The following is an 18,138-nucleotide window of genomic DNA, read 5'->3' as shown; positions in this document are numbered from 1 at the left end:
GACATACATTTTATTTATGGATACTGCAACGGAAACACTAACGAAGCGTGCCGAGAATATGCTAGACGATTTCCAAATCGAAGGTGTCCAAATAAAAAGGTTTTTATGAAGGTTCATCACTTGTTGAGAGAGTTTGGATTACGCAAAAACCCAGATAGACCTAGAAGACCACATGGAAGATTTGAGGCAAACATTTTAGAAGTGTTCGATAACAACCCCACAGAAAGTTGCAGAAATGCCGCTAAGCAATTACGAGCGCGCAATATTCCAGTCTCAAAGGATGTAGTCCATCGAACCTTACGAAAGAATGGAAGAAGACCTTACCATTTGCAGCCAGTGCAATATTTAATGCAAGAAGATGGACCGAGGCGTAGAGAATATTGCAGTTGGCTGTTGAGATCAATCCAAATTGATCATTTGTTTTTGCGTAAAATTTTATTCACTGACGAAGCCACATTTACCAGAAGAGGTGTTGTGAACTTTCATAACTTGCACGTTTGGGGGAATGTAAATCCTCATCAAGTCAGACCCCGAACTTTTCAACAAGAATTTAGTGTTAACGTTTGGATAGGTGTGATAGGTAACCATTTAATTGGTCCCCATTTTTTACCTCCTCGCCTGAATTCTCACCTCTTTCTTCAATTCTTGGAAAATGACTTGGGTAATTATTTAGAAGACGTTCCACTCAACGTGAGACAGCAAATGTGGTTTCAAATGGACGGCGCACCTGCTCATTACGGAGTAAATGTTCGACGCTGGTGTGATTTGCACTTTCGGGAGCGCTGGATAGGTCGTGTAAATAATGCACATAACCATGATTATGTTCCTGGTACAGGTCCAGCCGCTTGGCCCCCAAGGTCACCCGACCTGACAGTTTTAGATTTTTTTATATGGGGCTTTCTCAAAGACAAGGTGTATTCCACTCCAGTTCACACCGAACTGGAATTAGTAGGTAGGATTGAAGCAGCCTGTGAAATTCTTCGCAATAATCCCCATCAAATATCTGCAGCGGTCAATTCTACACGTCGTAGGTGTCAAATATGCATTGAGTCTGATGGTTTCCATTTTGAACAACTATTGTAAACTTCGTCACAGATTAATTACCATTTGCGCGAACGTTTTAACGGGAACTAGTTAAGAGTTAAGTATTTTGACTGAGACAAAGAGCCATAAGAATTGTCACAGTCAAAACTTAACGTAAGCTTTCCCTAAAGTATCTCTGTCCAAAAGGCACTAAATAACTTTTAATTTGTTAAGTTTTATTTAATTTGTTTCCTAATTTAAGTTATGTGATAATAATAAATTTTTATACCATTATAACCTTTCCTTTTTTTACTCTGAAATGGTGCGTCAATCCGAAAAAACACAAGAGGACTTTTGTCTCCCAAATTAAACAGTCATCTCAAAAACAAATTTTAATTTCCAAAAAGGCAGTGGCGTAACATTTTTTTTATCCAAAGTACCTAGGCGTACGTCGGTAAGTACGACACTGGTTGCGTCACAGTTCAATTTTTTATTTCATTGAAGACGTTTTGAACAGGAGATATTCACACAAAAATTTCATTACAATATCTCCAACGGTTTTCGAGAAATTCTCAAATAAGCAATTTTTTTAAAAAACTTTAACACCCTGTATATCAGTAACGACGCCCTATTGGATATAGGTTTATATAGCAAAGTGTTGTTATTTTTCGACGTACTATCCGACATTAAAGTTTGGGCACTTAAAACTGAGACACCCTGTATATGATGGCAAATTATCAGGTCCTACAGACTTATTGATCTTAAGTCTTCCGACTGCCTCACACACATCATCGTGGGTAATGCCATTGATTGAAAATGACTCATTTATATAGTGCTGGGTGTGCTCTGAGTAGGGCAGCTCATTCTCAATATATACAGAATGAAAGTAGGAAGCGAATGCGTTTGCCATATCCGTCCCGTCAGTATACTCGTCACCATCAAGAAACATTTTACATGGAATGTTTGGCGCACTTTTGTTATTTCTAATGTGTTGCCAGAATGACCTCGAATTTTCGTTAATATCCATCTGAATTTTATTTAAGTATTGTTGATATGCAGCTTTCACGTCCCTCTTGATTTTAGTTCTAAGTTGTATAAAACGGTTATGGTTATCTAAGTTAAAATAATTTTTACTTTTAATCCTTAATTTATCTTTGGTTTGTATATCTTTTATTATCGTTTAACCATACCCATTTTGTCACATTTTGAGTAAAGTTTAAAAAAAAAAAAAGAAAAAAACAATTTTTTGATCTAGTGGGCTGTGAGTTGAACCAAATGTTAAATTTCCGGTCGAGGACTTCATAAAAAATAAAGTTTTCGTATTTTGTTCATAAAATAAAAAAGTTAAAGGGGTGAGCCACTTCTTAGGGACACCCGGTATATCAAAATCAATCAAAGTTTCTATACCAAATAAACAATTCTTAGAAGGTGTACAACAGTTGCAGAGGCAACTTTTGGCAATTTCAGTCGTATTTAAGAGCTTCTGGGAATTTCTGTAATGTTTGCAGTATTATTTAGAGAGCTCTGGCACTTCCAAAATGGTTCTAGAGGCATCATGACAATTTAAAACAATTCTCGGGAGGTTTAAGACACTTTTTGTTGTCATTTTTTCTTTCAAAATGGTCCTAGAGGCCTCTGGCAATTTAAGACAGTTCTAGGAAAGTTTGTTGTTGTTTGGTGATGCGGGGGGCTATTTAGCCCAGGTATACGCATAGGCCTAAGATGGACCCGTCGCGTCCCGCTAGCCGGAGCTACAGCAGTCCCGTTGATTCAAGGAATCTAACGATGCTGGTCAGATGCAGCTCCCTTAGTTCTCTGTGACACAGCGTTGGCTGTCCCAGGTAGGTGTGACGAAGGCGAGAAAAGGCGGGACAGTCACTAAGTACATGCCCCGGTGTTTCTTCGTCCTCCAAGCAGCCTCTGCGGGCCGGGTCTTCGTGAATTCCCAGTCTTTGCCTATGCCGCGCCAGGTGACAGTGACCCGTCATTAGACCAGTCACCGTTCGTAGCTTGCCTCTGTTTAGGTTTAGCAGGGTTTTCCAGCCATGCCTTTTATTGAGCGGACCGCCGTGCTATAGGAGATCCCCACACTAGGTTCAGGTCCCGAGAGCGGTTCCCTAGTTCCAAGGCCGTCAAGTCTGTCAGCCTCCATGTTGCCGGAGACACCCGTGTCCCGGCACCCACGCGAGGTATACCCCGCCGCCCCCGAGACAGGGCCTCCAAGGTACTTTTACACTCCATTACCAGTTTGGACCGCACCTCATCGGCCTAAATGGCCCTGATGGCAGCCTTACTGTCGGAGCAGATGACTGTTCTGTCACCCCTCTTCGGGTCGGATAGGAGAACCCGCCCGCCAGACAAGGATGGCATATACTTTAGCCTGAAAGACTGTAGTGTAACTACCGAGAGCGATACTCTGTGACGTCTTGCTGCCAACGATCCATCTGTGTACCAGACGTCGCTATTTCGGAGGAATTCCGGTCCGTTATCGGCCCCCCACTATTCTCTATCAGGAACTATGACTTTGAAGAGATTTGAGGGCACAAGCTTGGAGATCTGATGATCGCCTGGCATCAGTAGGAGTCGACACTGGTCTGTGGCCCAGCCCCATATCCTGCCGTGCCCAAATGAGCAGGTGCCCTGTAAGCTGCGCGCGTGGCCTTCATTCTCACGCACAGTTCGAGGGGCATGAGGTTTAACATCACCTCCAGGGCCCTAGAAGGAGTGGTCCTCATTGCCCCTGACACCGCCAGGCACGCCGCTCTTTGGACTTCGGCCAGTTGAGCGGTTGCAAGGAAAGTTTAAGGCAGTTATAGAGGGCTCTGGAACTTTTCAGAAAGTTCGTAGTAACATTTAGAGGTCATTCACATCCAAAACGGCCCTACAGGCCTCTGACGTTTTAAAACAATTCTGGGAAAGATTAAGACACTTGTAGAAGCTTCCGTCACTTTTTAGAAGGTTGTCAGTAGCATTTAGAGGTTTATGGAAGTTTTAAAATGATGTTAGAGGCCTCTGCCAATTTAAAACAGTTCTGGGAGAGATTAAGACAGTTGTAGAGGACTCTGGCACTTTTCAGAAGGTTCTCGATAGCATTTAGAGGTCTATAGAACCGCTGGCTAATAAAACAGTCTTGGGAAAGATTAAGACATTTGTAGAGAGTTATGGAACTTTTCAGGAAGTTCTCAATAACATTTAGAGGTTTATGGAACTTTCAAAATTGCCTTAGAGGCCTCTGGCAATTTAAAACAGTTCTGGGAAGATTTAAGACAGTGGTAGAAGGCTTTGAAACCTTTCAGGAAGTTCTCAATAGCATTTAGAGGTTTATGGAACTTTTAAAATGGTCTTAGAGGCCTCTGGCAATTTAAAACAGTCTTGGGAAAGATTAAGACAGTTGAAGAGAGCTCTGGAACTTTTCAGGAAGTTTTCAATAGCATTTAGAGGTTGATGGAACTTTCAAAATTGCCTTAGAGGCCTCTGGCAATTTAAAACAGTTCTGGGAAAGATTAAGACAGTTGTAGAGGGCTCTGGCACTTTTTAGGTTTTCAATATTTAGAGGTCTGTGGAACTTTTAAAATGGTCTTAGAGGCCTCTCTCTCCAATCGCGCTACAGCCCAAATTGAGCCTTGGCTTCCTTTATCTTCCGCCTCCAACACTGTCGATCTAACGCCGCTCTCCTCCAAGTTCTGACACCTATCAAGTGTTGCGCGTCTTCTGGCACTCCATCCTCCCATCTTTTCCGTGGTATCCCTTTTGGTCTTCTGCCCTGCATCCTACTATTGAAGGCCCTTTTTGGTAGTTATCCGGCATTCTTACTACGTGGCCTGCCCATCGTAACCTCTGTAGTCTGACAAATTCTGAGATAAGTGCCTCTTTGAAAAGTTGGTAGATTTCATGATTATATCTTCTTCTCCATATCTCATTTTCATTTAGTGGCCAAAAGATCCGTCTTAGTATTCTTCTTTCAAACACCTCCAGTTTATTCCCAGTGAGTTCTTTGTCATGACCCATGTCTCGCATCCATAGCATATGTATCGGCCTGATGATGGTTTTGTATATCCTGATTTTTGATTTTCTGTGTATGATTTTGGAGCGGAATATATTGGACGAGAGTGAAGTAGGCTTTGTTTGTGGATATTATAGCTTTGTAAGCTCTGGACATCATCCACGTTATCCTCTACTCTGGGGTAGTTTTCGTTTCCTCTTGTTCTTGCCTGGGTTAGTGTTTTTGTCTGTTGTGTATTTATTTCGAGTCCGATGTTTCTGGCATCTCTCTCAGTTGTGTGTATATTTCTGCCGCCTCTTCCGCTCTGCGGGACGTAATATTGATATCATCTGCGTAGGCGGCCAGTTGTACCCATTTGTTTGTTAATAAGCTTGACCTTCCAGCGTTTTTTCTTTTCAGAAAGTTCTCAGTAGCATTTAGAGGTATTTGCAACAATCAAAACACTCCTAGAGGCCTCTGACAATTTAAAACAACTCTGGCAAGGTTTAAGACACTTGTAGAAGCTTTTGGCACTTTTTAGAAGCATTTAGAGGCTTATAGAACTTTCAAAATGGTTCAAAATTCAAATCAATTCTTGGAACGTTTAAGTCTAAACTTTACTGAAGCAAAGATAAGGAATGTGACGCAACAGTTAGAAGTCACTGAGTTAGTTTTAATAGTGTAATGGCGCTTTAGTTAGTTTTTTTTTAAATTCTCGAAATTCTTTTAACAAAGTTTCAGATGTGGACCAAGACTGTACCATTTTTTCTGGTATAACTTACTTGGGCGCCGCGCAGATTAATGCTCCCAAGTCGGAAGGGGAAATTCACAGGAATATGGCCATCCTAAATGAACAGAGCGTGGAGCAAGGCATTAAAGTGTCCGTTTCAGTGCCGCTATCTAGTCAGGGTTTAGTTGTGTAAGTAGCTTTATTTACTTGGTTTTTTTTAATCACTTAAAAATTCTACTGCTACATCCGGTTCCTTACATACATTTCTGAGACAGTACCAGAAAGGGTGCATATCCTATTTTTCAACAGGACAATCTCCAGATCAGCTTGTCCTCGTTTAAATTACCGTTTTCACGCAAAAAATAGGTTTGTTCCAACTGGTAGTGAGTATTACCGTAATCTGGTCGTTCGTAAGAGGGTTATTGCGACCGCGTGAGCAAAAACAGTAAAAATATTTTAGAAAACTGTTTAGAGAGCTCTGGCAATTCAAAATGGTCTTAAATTCCTCTGACAATTTCAAACAATTCTTGGAAGAAATTCTTGAAAAATTATTGGAACTATAATTTCATGAACTAATTGCCGAATAGGTTTAAAAGTGTTTTTTCTTCCAATTTTTGGTGTAAAGCCTGTTATTAACAGTCATAATTGAACTTATTATTCTGTGGTAGTGGAGAGTGGACAATTTTTTCTTTTAAAAAACACACAATATATCAATTACATATTTACACAAGCATATATTTAAAAAATATGTACAAAATTCTATCTAAAACCAATATAATCATCAGAGTAAACGAAATCCCTTCTTGCTTCTGCAAGAGTTTTATTAATCTCACCGTGCATTTTGTGTATGCTTTCTATCTGGCTTTTTATATCATCAACCATTTGTGCGGTGGTATCTTGATTTGCGTTCTCAAAATAATTTCTACACGAAATTAATGTGGAATTTAAAACTGCCCGATGCAAAATTTGCTCGTTAATTACAACTGCACCGTTATCCTCACTATCATTTTCTGAATTTTCTTCGAAAGACGGTACGTATGAAATTTGGATGGGTCTTTTAAAAAAAAATGTTTGTTAATAAGCTGTTAAACATTAGATTAAACAGTCTTACCGTCTTTGTAAAACGGGGCTAACAACAGGGAACATGGTGTGAAGCTGGGACCATGTTGACTGACTGATTGCTCTTATGCCAGACCTGGCTTCTGTAGTAAGAATTCCTGAAGCGTATTCCCAGCTTAAAATCCGAAATCGATTTTCGCATTCTTCCGCTAAAAATCATCTAAATTAGGAACATACCACTGGGTCATAAAATAGTCTTACCTGTCCTATTGCCCATATCGTATGCAATCAGTCTCCACAAATATTTCTTGAATTCTTCATTTTTAAATTGGGGATCCTTCTGGTCGTAGATTGACGGATGTTCAAATACGATGGAAATTAAAAGTGCGTCGTCCATTATTACAAAATTACGATAAAATCACTGAACACGAGAATAGATACAATTCAAAGTCAACCACACGCCACGAGAGCTCAGAATGAAATACCTGACAACAGAAGGTGGCGAGGAAAGCTAGGGTAGGGGGTATTAAAATGTCAAATTGTAGCTTATCTTATTTGAACGTCAGAGGGCGTTAAAGCATCATAATTTTTGGCCTATTTTTTGTAGAATTAGAACCAGGTATTCACAGTAATTTCTTTGCCTATCTAATGAGAGAGATAAGAATAAGAAGATTTTTCTTATCATATAATGGGTTTGGTTGATATTTCGGACATGTTTTGGGGGTTTTTCGTCACAAAAGAAACTACGGGGTGTTTTCGAAACAGACATACTTTATTATAGATTACTCTGTATCTCGGGAATACCACGACTAATTTTAATGAGAAAAATTATCACTAAATGATGACACACTGGTTGTAAAATCAGTAATGTCCGACGCAGGTTAGTATAAATGATTCGCCACATAACTCTGCGTCATAGACTATCATGACGTCATAGATGAGCAATGTCCAACTTTGTGAGGTTAAAGACATTTTGTTAAAATAGGTTAGGTTGTCAACTGACAGTATTTGAGCTGACTTAACAAATTTTAATCAGTGATTTCATCTATTAGCTAGTTTACTAGCTACTTTCCTCCTATAACTTTAGAAAAAATCTGACTCTTTTTGTTTCATTTATTTTTATAGATTATATCCAAAATTACAGTATCGAGTTGATCAGCATTAGTGATTGGCTTGGCCTCTACTATTTTAAGGTTCCAGAGACCTTAAAATACTACTGAAAGACTCTCAAAACTTGCCAGAAGCTTATACAAGCTTCCTAAACCTTCCAAGGATATTTTTAAATTTGCCAAAGGTCTAAATATTATTCAAAGCCTCCCAAAAATTGCCAGAAACCTCTTCAAGTGTTCTAAACTTTTAAAGAAATTTTAAAATTGACAGAGACTTCTATAATTATTTTGGGAATGCCAGAAACCTCTAAATTCTACTGAAAGACTCTTCAAACTTGCCAGAAGCTTATACTAGTCTCCTAAACCTTCCAAGGATGTTTTTAATTTGTCAAAGGCCTCTAAATACTATTCAAAACCTCTCAAAAATTGCCAAAAGCCTCTGCAAGTGTTCTAAACCTTTCAAGAAATTTTAAAATTGACATAGAGTTCTATAATTATTTTGGGAATGCCAGAAACCTCTAAATTCCACTGAAAGACTCTCCAAACTAGCCAGAAGTTTATACTAGTCTCCTAAACCTTCCAAGGATGTTTTTAATTTGCCAAAGGTCTCTAAATATTATTCAAAGCCTCCCAAAAATTGCCAGAAACCTCTTCAAGTGTTCTAAACGTTTCAAGAAATTTTAAAATTGACAGAGACTTCTATAATTATTTTGGGAATGCCAGAAACCTCTAAATTCCACTGAAAGACTCTCCAAACTTGCCGGAAGCTTATACTAGTCTCTTAAACCTTCCAAGGATGTTTTTAATTTGTCAAAGGCCTCTAAATACTATTCAAAGCCTCCCAAAAATTGCCAGAAACCTCTTCAAGTGTTCTAAACTTTTAAAGAAATTTTGAAATTGACAGAGACTTCTATAATTATTTTGGGAATGCCAGAGACCTCCAAATACTACTGAAAGACTCTCAAAACTTGCCAGAAGCTTATACAAGCTCCCTAAACCTTCCAAGGATGTTTTTAATTTGTCAAAGGCCTCTAAATACTATTCAAAGCCTCCCAAAAATTGCCAGAAACCTCTTCAAGTGTTCTAAACTTTTAAAGAAATTTTAAAATTGACAAAGACTTCTATAATTATTTTGGGAATGCCAGAAACCTCTAAATTCCACTGAAAGACTCTCCAAACTTGCTAGAAGCTTATACTAGTCTCCTAAACATTCCAAGGATGTTTTTAATTTGTCAAAGGCCTCTAAATACTATTCAAAGCCTCCCAAAAATTGCCAAAAGCCTCTGCAAGTGTTCTAAACTTTTAAAGAAATTTTGAAATTGACAGAGACTTCTATAATTATCTTGGGAATGCCAGAAACATCTAAATTCTACTGAAAGACTCTTCAAACTTGCCAGAAGCTTATACTAGTCTCCTAAACCTTCCAAGGATGTTTTTAATTTGTCAAAGGCCTCTAAATACTATTCAAAGCCTCCCAAAAATTGCCAGAAACCTCTTCAAGTGTTCTAAACGTTTCAAGAAATTTTAAAATTGACAGAGACTTCTATAATTATTTTGGGAATGCCAGAAACCTCTAAATTCCACTGAAAGACTCTCCAAACTTGCCGGAAGCTTATACTAGTCTCTTAAACCTTCCAAGGATGTTTTTAATTTGTCAAAGGCCTCTAAATACTATTCAAAGCCTCCCAAAAATTGCCAGAAACCTCTTCAAGTGTTCTAAACTTTTAAAGAAATTTTGAAATTGACAGAGACTTCTATAATTATTTTGGGAATGCCAGAGACCTCCAAATACTACTGAAAGACTCTCAAAACTTGCCAGAAGCTTATACAAGCTCCCTAAACCTTCCAAGGATGTTTTTAATTTGTCAAAGGCCTCTAAATACTATTCAAAGCCTCCCAAAAATTGCCAGAAACCTCTTCAAGTGTTCTAAACTTTTAAAGGAATTTTAAAATTGACAAAGACTTCTATAATTATTTTGGGAATGCCAGAAACCTCTAAATTCCACTGAAAGACTCTCCAAACTTGCCAGAAGCTTATACTAGTCTCCTAAACCTTCCAAGGATGTTTTTAATTTGTCAAAGGCCTCTAAATACTATTCAAAGCCTCCCAAAAATTGCCAAAAGCCTCTGCAAGTGTTCTAAACTTTTAAAGAAATTTTAAAATTGACAGAGACTTCTATAATTATCTTGGGAATGCCAGAAACATCTAAATTCTACTGAAAGACTCTTCAAACTTGCCAGAAGCTTATACTAGTCTCCTAAACCTTCCAAGGATGTTTTTAATTTGTCAAAGGCCTCTAAATACTATTCAAAACCTCCCAAAAATTGCCAAAAGCCTCTGCAAGTGTTCTAAACCTTTCAAGAAATTTTAAAATTGACATAGAGTTCTATAATTATTTTGGGAATGCCAGAAACCTCTAAATTCTACTCAAAGACTCTCCAAACTTGCCAGAAGCTTATACTAGTCTCCTAAACCTTCCAAGGATGTTTTTAATTTGTCAAAGGCCTCTAAATACTATTCAAAGCCTCCCAAAAATTGCCAGAAACCTCTTCAAGTGTTCTAAACGTTTCAAGAAATTTTAAAATTGACAGAGACTTCTATAATTATTTTGGGAATGCTAGAAACCTCTAAATTCCACTGAAAGACTCTCCAAACTTGCCGGAAGCTTATACTAGTCTCTTAAACCTTCCAAGGATGTTTTTAATTTGTCAAAGGCCTCTAAATACTATTCAAAGCCTCCCAAAAATTGCCAGAAACCTCTTCAAGTGTTCTAAACGTTTCAAGAAATTTTAAAATTGACAGAGACTTCTATAATTATTTTGGGAATGCCAGAAACCTCTAAATTCCACTGAAAGACTCTCCAAATTTGCCGGAAGCTTATACTAGTCTCTTAAACCTTCCAAGGATGTTTTTAATTTGTCAAAGGGTTCTAAATACTATTCAAAGCCTCCCAAAAATTGCCAGAAACCTCTTCAAGTGTTCTAAACTTTTAAAGAAATTTTGAAATTGACAGAGACTTCTATAATTATTTTGGGAATGCCAGAGACCTCCAAATACTACTGAAAGACTCTCAAAACTTGCCAGAAGCTTATACAAGCTCCCTAAACCTTCCAAGGATGTTTTTAATTTGTCAAAGGCCTCTAAATACTATTCAAAGCCTCCCAAAAATTGCCAGAAACCTCTTCAAGTGTTCTAAACTTTTAAAGAAATTTTAAAATTGACAAAGACTTCTATAATTATTTTGGGAATGCCAGAAACCTCTAAATTCCACTGAAAGACTCTCCAAACTTGCCAGAAGCTTATACTAGTCTCCTAAACCTTCCAAGAATGTTTTTAAATTTGCCCAAGGTCTCTAAATACCATTTAAAGCCTCCCAAAAATTGCCAAAAGCCTCTGCAAGTGTTCTAAACGTTTCAAGAAATTTTAAAATTGTCAGAGACTTCTATAATTATTTTGGGAATGCCAGAAACCTCTAAATTCCACTGAAAGACTCTCCAAACTTGCCAGAAGCTTATACAAGCTTCCTAAACCTTCCAAGGATGTTTTTAATTTGTCAAATGCCTCTAAATACTATTCAAAGCCTCCCAAAAATTGCCAACAGCCTCTGCAAGTGTTCTAAACGTTTCAAGAAATTTTAAAATTGTCAGAGACTTCTATAATTATTTTGGGAATGCCAGAAACCTCTAAATTCCACTGAAAGACTCTCCAAACTTGCCAGAAGCTTATACTAGTCTGCTAAACCTTCCAAGAATGTTTTTAAATTTGCCCAAGGTCTCTAAATACCATTTAAAGCCTCCCAAAAATTGCCAAAAGCCTCTGCAAGTGTTCTAAACGTTTCAAGAAATTTTAAAATTGTCAGAGACTTCTATAATTATTTTGGGAATGCCAGAAACCTCTAAATTCCACTGAAAGACTCTCCAAACTTGCCAGAAGCTTATACAAGCTTCCTAAACCTTCCAAGGATGTTTTTAATTTGTCAAATGCCTCTAAATACTATTCAAAGCCTCCCAAAAATTGCCAACAGCCTCTGCAAGTGTTCTAAACGTTTCAAGAAATTTTAAAATTGTCAGAGACTTCTATAATTATTTTGGGAATGCCAGAAACCTCTAAATTCCACTGAAAGACTCTCAAAACTTGCCAGAAGCTTATACAAGCTTCCTAAACCTTCCAAGGATGTTTTTAAATTTGCCAAAGGTCTCTAAATATTATTCAAAGCCTCCCAAAAATTGCCAAAAGCTTCTGCAAGTGTTCTAAACGTTTCAAGAAATTTTGAAATTGTCAGAGACTTCTATAATTATTTTGGGAATGCCAGAAACCTCTAAATTCCACTGAAAGACTCTCCAAACTTGCCATAAGCTTATACAAGTCCTTTAAACTTTCCAAGTTTTTTTTAAATTTGCCAAAGGGCTCTAAATACTATTCAAAGCCTCCCAAAAATTGCCAAAAGCCTCTGCAAGTGTTCTAAACGTTTCAAGAAATTTTAAAATTGTCAGAGACTTATATAATTATTTTGGGAATGCCAGAAACCTCTAAATTCTATTGAAATACTCTCAAAACTTGCCAGAAGCTTATACAAGCTTCCCAAACCTTCCAAGGATGTTTTTAAATTTGCCAAAGGTCTCTAAATACTATTCGAAGCCTACCAAAAATTGCCAGAAGCCTCTGCAAGTGTTCTAAACTTTTAAAGAAATTTTGATATTGACAGAGACTTCTATAATTATTTTGGGAATGCCAGAAACCTCTAAATTTCACTGAAAGACTCTCCAAACTTGCCAGAAGCTTATACTAGTCTCCTAAACCTTCCAAGAATGTTTTTAATTTGTCAAAGGCCTCTAAATACTATTCAAAACCTGCCATAAGCCTCTGCAAGTGTTCTAAACGTTTCAAGAAATTTTAAAATTGTCAGAGACTTCTATAATTATATTGGAAATGCCAGAAACCTCTAAATATAGCTCTCCTCCGTAGAATTGTGCTAAAAGTACGTTATTTGATCTAATACGGTTAACTTTCTTAAAGATTCAGTTCGGTTATTTTTCTCTATTCACCATGAATCTGCATTAGCTATATGTGGTTTTTGAGAAGGAGTCTCCAGGGTTGCACTAGAGTTCCAAAAGTATTTTCTATGAACCTGCGAGTTCCTGAAAGCCTTAACTCAACAATTGTTGACTTGACTAGTTTCAGTTTAGGCGCTGTTGGTACTTGCCAGCTTGTAATGAGAAGAGGTTTAGTATAATGAGTATAACGCGCCTGTGCTCTTAAACCTTTAAAAATAAAGTTAAGTAACACAAAAAGTGTTTAATTATAAAGGGGGCAAGAACGGCATCTGTCAACAGCTTCTGGTCTATTTGTGACGAGTTGGCCACAAAGTTCTGATGACAACTTTTTATAAATTGCGCATGCCTATCAGTAATATTCAGGGTTCAGAGGATATATATCTTGATATTTACAGCTTGATATATATCCGATATATTCGATATTTTTATTAATTGAATAAAAACCGGTTTCAGTTATTCAAAGCATCAAAAAATTATTATATTAAGTATCAAGAATATTACGTAAGCTTTACTGAACAATGACAAAGTTTGGTTTTCTAATTTGTCTGAGATTAGTAAAGCTGTTACTGTGTCTCGAGAAATAGATAGTTTTCAGAGTCGCATAATAAAAAGTTTATTTTTTTTGTATAGAAATAATATAAGTTATTATAAAAGGATTTGTGTTAAAACAAAATATAGCTTAAGTAAGCATAAAACAAAACAATTTTTTTACTTTTTTATATTTTTTATAGCTAAGTATATAAAGATTGAAAATGATATATATCGGATATACAGGGTGTCCCGCGAGGTAAGGGACAAAATTTCACTACGTGTTCTTTAGGTAAATTCGAGTCGAAAATGTTCTATGAACATGGGTCCGCAAATGCTTCCTTACCAAGATACGATTTTTTTAAGTTTAATAGTTTTATTGTGTTGAAAAGTACAATTACCTCACAAAAATATTTTTTTACAAAAAAAATTAATACCTTTGTGGGAGATATGTTCTATATGTTTGTTGATAGAGTCAAATGGAATGAATGTAGTATCATAGACAAAGAAACTTTTTCAAAAAGACGTAAAATAAAAGAAAGTGCATATATTAGATTAAACCATGACTCCTGTGTTGCTACATCCTCTATTAATATTGACCAAACTTGGTTAAATATTCTAGAGGAGGAGATAACACTTGGTCATATCAAACGAAACTGAAATTTCTTGTAATTTTGTTTTCATTATAAAACCCACCTTTCACTACAACAATAGATAACCTTTCCTATTGGAATGACAAAAGTCAAAATTTATGTCAATTTTTATTGACAAAACCCTTCTCAGAGTTCCAAATTGAACATTATCAGGTTTAATATTTATTAAGTTGTTGTTTTCTGTGTTCTGCCGTTGTGTTCTTTCTTTTTTAGATTCTCTGAAGACGGTGGTAGATTTTCCACCGAAACGTCAGCGTTTTTAGGTAACAAGACCGGGCCTAAGTCAGTGGTCTTGTGTTGGGACGACTAGGTTAATGTTATTTTCAACTTAGTTGAAAATAGTGCGAAATTCCATTTTCCCAACAAACCTTTTTGTGTGAGACAGAAGACCCAATAAACAAAGAAAAAAATTAATACCTCTTGGAAAATAACTGTTTATAATAATTGTTCAAAGTGTCCATTTTCCCATTGTAAGCATAGTCTAGCCCTTTTAATGATGTGGATGAGAGCCATTGTAGTTTTCGGCACAAAATCACTATTAAATTTAAAAAATCATATCTCGGTAAGGAAGCATTTGCGGACCCATGTTCATAGAACATTTTTGACTCGAATTCACTTAAAGAACACGTAGTGAAGTTTTGTCCCTTACCTCGCGGGACACCCTGTATATCTGATATTATATCCGATATATATCATGTGATATGATATTTATATAAATATCATGATATTTTCAAACCCTGGTAATATTATACTATACTGTTATTATTATTTTGTACTGAACTACATTTTTATTTATTTTTTCTAGATTGTATGACTCGCAAACAAACTCCGTTATTTCAAGGTACGAAGTTCACAGAATCTTATTTTACGCCCGAGGATCGGCAGAAAGCAACGAAGCGAGCTGTTTTGCTTTTACTTGGTCCCACGGCGATACCCAGGAGTCTGCCATATTCCAGTGTCATGTTTTTCGATGTGATATTGTGGAAGCGGTATCCAGAGTATCCGGTATGTTTCTGTTCAAATAAGTTGCTTTTTGTTCGTTGGGATTTCCATTTTACCGCACCAAAAAGGTTTTTTGGGAAAAGTAAATCCCAACCAGCAAAAAGAAATGAAAATCGTAGAAATAGTCCATTATAACTCAACGAGACTTTTCAAAAGTCAAAGTCTCAACATGTACACTACACAGCTACAAACAATATTCAACAAGCAGTCAACAAACAATAATTCTTCCACTAAATGTAATGAGTGTGACAAGGACGGATATCCACGATATGCAACGCTTTCTCTCTCTCACGCATGTTTAACTTTTGGCAGTGGTTCCAGTTCTTATATTTAATTCAGTGGTATATACAGAATGTTTCAAATAAGCAAGTTGTGGACAATTTTTGGAGAAAAGTGCACGAAAAAAAAAATGTCAAAAGTGACCGTTTTTACTAATTTCAGAATGAGGGACAAGAATCTGACGTCCTTTTTGCTCTAACTGGCACTGTTTCGGAGATGACCTTGTAATTATGGCAATTTTGACAGTTTTTAGGGTGTATTTTGTCAGATGACAGTCCACAACATATTTATACCATTAACCTAAAGCTATCTAGGCAGTCAAAGACAGTTTTCAAAATTTTCCCAAAAAAAAAACATAGTGCAGTGTAAAAAAGACAGAATTTAAATTTTTCACATTTCACACCCCTATCTCAAACCGTTTTCGAGATATTCATGAAAATATCCGACAAAAAAAACAACTTTGACGCTCTCTGGCGGCCAAACGGTACAACTCAGCCTGATCCGGTCAACGTCACGTGATAGAGGCCCATTTATTAGCTTTTTTTCTGTTACCTGGTGTGTCTATACAGAATGTTTTAAATAAGCGAGTTATGAAGCACAAAAATTTTACAAAAATTTAAAGGCCTTTGGCAAATTAAAAAATAATCTTGGAAAGTTTAGGAGACTAGTATAAGCTTCTGGCAAGTTTTGACAGTCTTTCAGTACATTTAGAGGCTCCTGGCATTCCCAAAATAATTATAAGTCTTAGTCAATTTTTGGGAGGCTTTGTGTCAGGTATCATTAGTAATAATAATTATGATAGGTAGTTGGTAGGTGGCAGGTAGGGGGTGACAGAAACAGTCAGTCAATAAAGTTGATAGTTGAAAGCACAACATACTTTCATTAATAGTATTTAGAACATCATTACATGGCGCTGCGGTAAAATAAGTGAGGAAAAAGTGATAAGAGTGAGACTATAAACACATAATACACAAAACATGGATCTAAAGCAACCAAATAAATTATGTTTGGATGGGGACATTGCAAATAATTTAAAAAAATGGAAGCAACGATTTGACACCTTTATGAAAGCAACAGGTATTGATGGTAACAAAGATATAAGTGAAGAAAGAAAGGTTGCAATTCTACTACCTATTATTGGTGATGAAGTTCAAGAAATTTTTGACACGTTTGAAGTTTTATCAGAAATTAAAGGTGATTGGAAAAAGGTGCTGGAGGTACTAGAAAAATATTTTATTCCAACAATGAGACGGTGAATCGACATGTTTTTAACACTAGAAATCAATTAGAAGGTGAGCCAATTGATGTATTTATCACTGAGTTGAAAAAATTAAGCAAAAATTGTAATTTTGAGAAACTGAATGACAGCCTAATTAGAGACCGTATAGTATGTGGCATTAGAGATAACAACTTGCGTGATAGACTACTCAGAGAACCTAAATTAGACTTACCACAATGCATTCATATATATGTAGAGCAGCAGACTTGGTCAATAGTCAAAGCAAAAAACTGGCGGAAGTGCCTGACAGTGTAAATGTTGTAAGAAAGAAAATATATAAAAAAGATGAAATAAGAAATACCCGAGCTTGTTCAAGATGTGGCACTATACATGACTTCAGAAAATGTCCTGCTTACAATAAAAGATGTAATAACTGTAAAATGTTTAATCATTTTGAAAAAATGTGTTTAAATCGTAAATCCATTTACAATCGAAATGATTGTATAAAAGCTAATGCTGTTCATTGTGATTCTGTGGAAAAGGAGGACCTGTTTTTGGATATGATTTGCTGCAATGAGAGGAAAATAGGAATAATAAGAAAAATTTGGTTTCAAAATGTACTTATTAATGGATGTGTTGTGCAAGATAGATACAGGAGCAGAAGCTAATATTTTAAACCACTCAAGAAGATATCAGTTGAAGTTACAGCTCCAAGTGTTAAATTAACTAATTACAATGGACCCCCTACTCCTCGCTCTACTCCATTGTAGTCATGTTATGTACAGGGTGCTGCATTTTCGATGGTTTTACTGGGTGCAAAGAAAACGGTAATAGATAGAAAAAAAGTAGCATACGTGTTCTGATCTCTTTTTCTGAGCTGAGATGACTGGCGAAGAGTGGGCTGCGCAAACTTCTTTTGTTTCAAAGATACGGGGGGCTTTTGAAAATTGGTCATTTTGGAACCTCCTCTGTATTTCATTTGCTATTTAAGTTATCAAAAAAGGAAAAACGGTTTCCGGTAGAAGTTTTGACGTAGAATCCAATGGCGTAGTCAGTTTTTTCCTATTACGTTTAGTTTCTGACATATGACAGTAAGTTATATTTTTTTAAATGGGACACCCTTTATATTTTTAGTTCATTTAATTCTGTTGATTTTTACTTTTTCACCGGTGTATTAAAACATATAAGTTTGTAAACGTTAATCTTGGTAATTAGAAAAAAAGCGTTTCCTTAACAAAAAAGTGCTAAATAATATGAATAAAAATATCCACAGTCGAAACAAAATTTGGCTATGTTCATATTAACATATTACATGTCGTTTATAAACAGTTTTTTCAACTTCCACACTACACCAAAAATAGTAGAAAATAGAAATAGCCACTTTTCTTATTAAAGTAACGGTAGAACTGTTTGTAACTTAGATTTTTAGCAAGACTTATTTAAAATATTTAATTTTCTGATGTGTTAGTTTATATGATTTCCGATTTTGTTTGGTATTT

General features: G+C 36.3%; 2 protein-coding genes and 1 long non-coding RNA gene across 9 annotated transcripts in view; 1 reads left to right on the top strand and 2 right to left on the bottom strand.

Moving 5' to 3' along the window:
• The window catches only part of GAPcenA (GTPase activating protein and centrosome-associated), an 81,531-nt gene that overhangs the window by 7,702 nt on the left and 55,691 nt on the right, over nucleotides 1-18,138 (top strand). For 5 of the 7 annotated variants that reach the window (XM_081972495.1, XM_081972494.1, XM_081972492.1 and 2 more), the window contains 2 exons: nucleotides 5,741-5,924; nucleotides 14,945-15,144. In XM_081972495.1, coding sequence (XP_081828621.1) covers nucleotides 5,741-5,924; nucleotides 14,945-15,144 — 384 coding nt within the window. Of the gene's footprint in view, nucleotides 1-5,740; nucleotides 5,925-14,944; nucleotides 15,145-16,262; nucleotides 16,615-18,138 lie in introns of those variants that run through there. The other 2 variants (XM_081972493.1, XM_081972498.1) reach the window with 2 other exon arrangements.
• Nucleotides 1-18,138, bottom strand: part of LOC145724330 (uncharacterized) — a 111,200-nt gene that overhangs the window by 49,139 nt on the left and 43,923 nt on the right. The window lies entirely within an intron of this gene.
• Nucleotides 6,446-8,188, bottom strand: LOC145725072 (uncharacterized). The gene is made up of 3 exons (XM_081973650.1): nucleotides 7,056-8,188; nucleotides 6,847-7,003; nucleotides 6,446-6,789 (listed from the first exon to the last, which is right to left on the bottom strand). Exons 1-3 carry the CDS (start codon nucleotides 7,189-7,191, stop codon nucleotides 6,495-6,497), a joined length of 588 nt encoding a protein of 195 aa, XP_081829776.1. The 5' UTR covers nucleotides 7,192-8,188; the 3' UTR covers nucleotides 6,446-6,494.

This window comes from Ips typographus, linkage group LG2 (genome assembly GCF_016097725.1).
Source record: "Ips typographus isolate SLU linkage group LG2, UJ_Ityp_2.0, whole genome shotgun sequence".
NCBI classification, from domain to species: Eukaryota; Metazoa; Arthropoda; class Insecta; order Coleoptera; family Curculionidae; genus Ips; species Ips typographus.
This window is presented reverse-complemented; position numbering and strand designations above follow the sequence as displayed.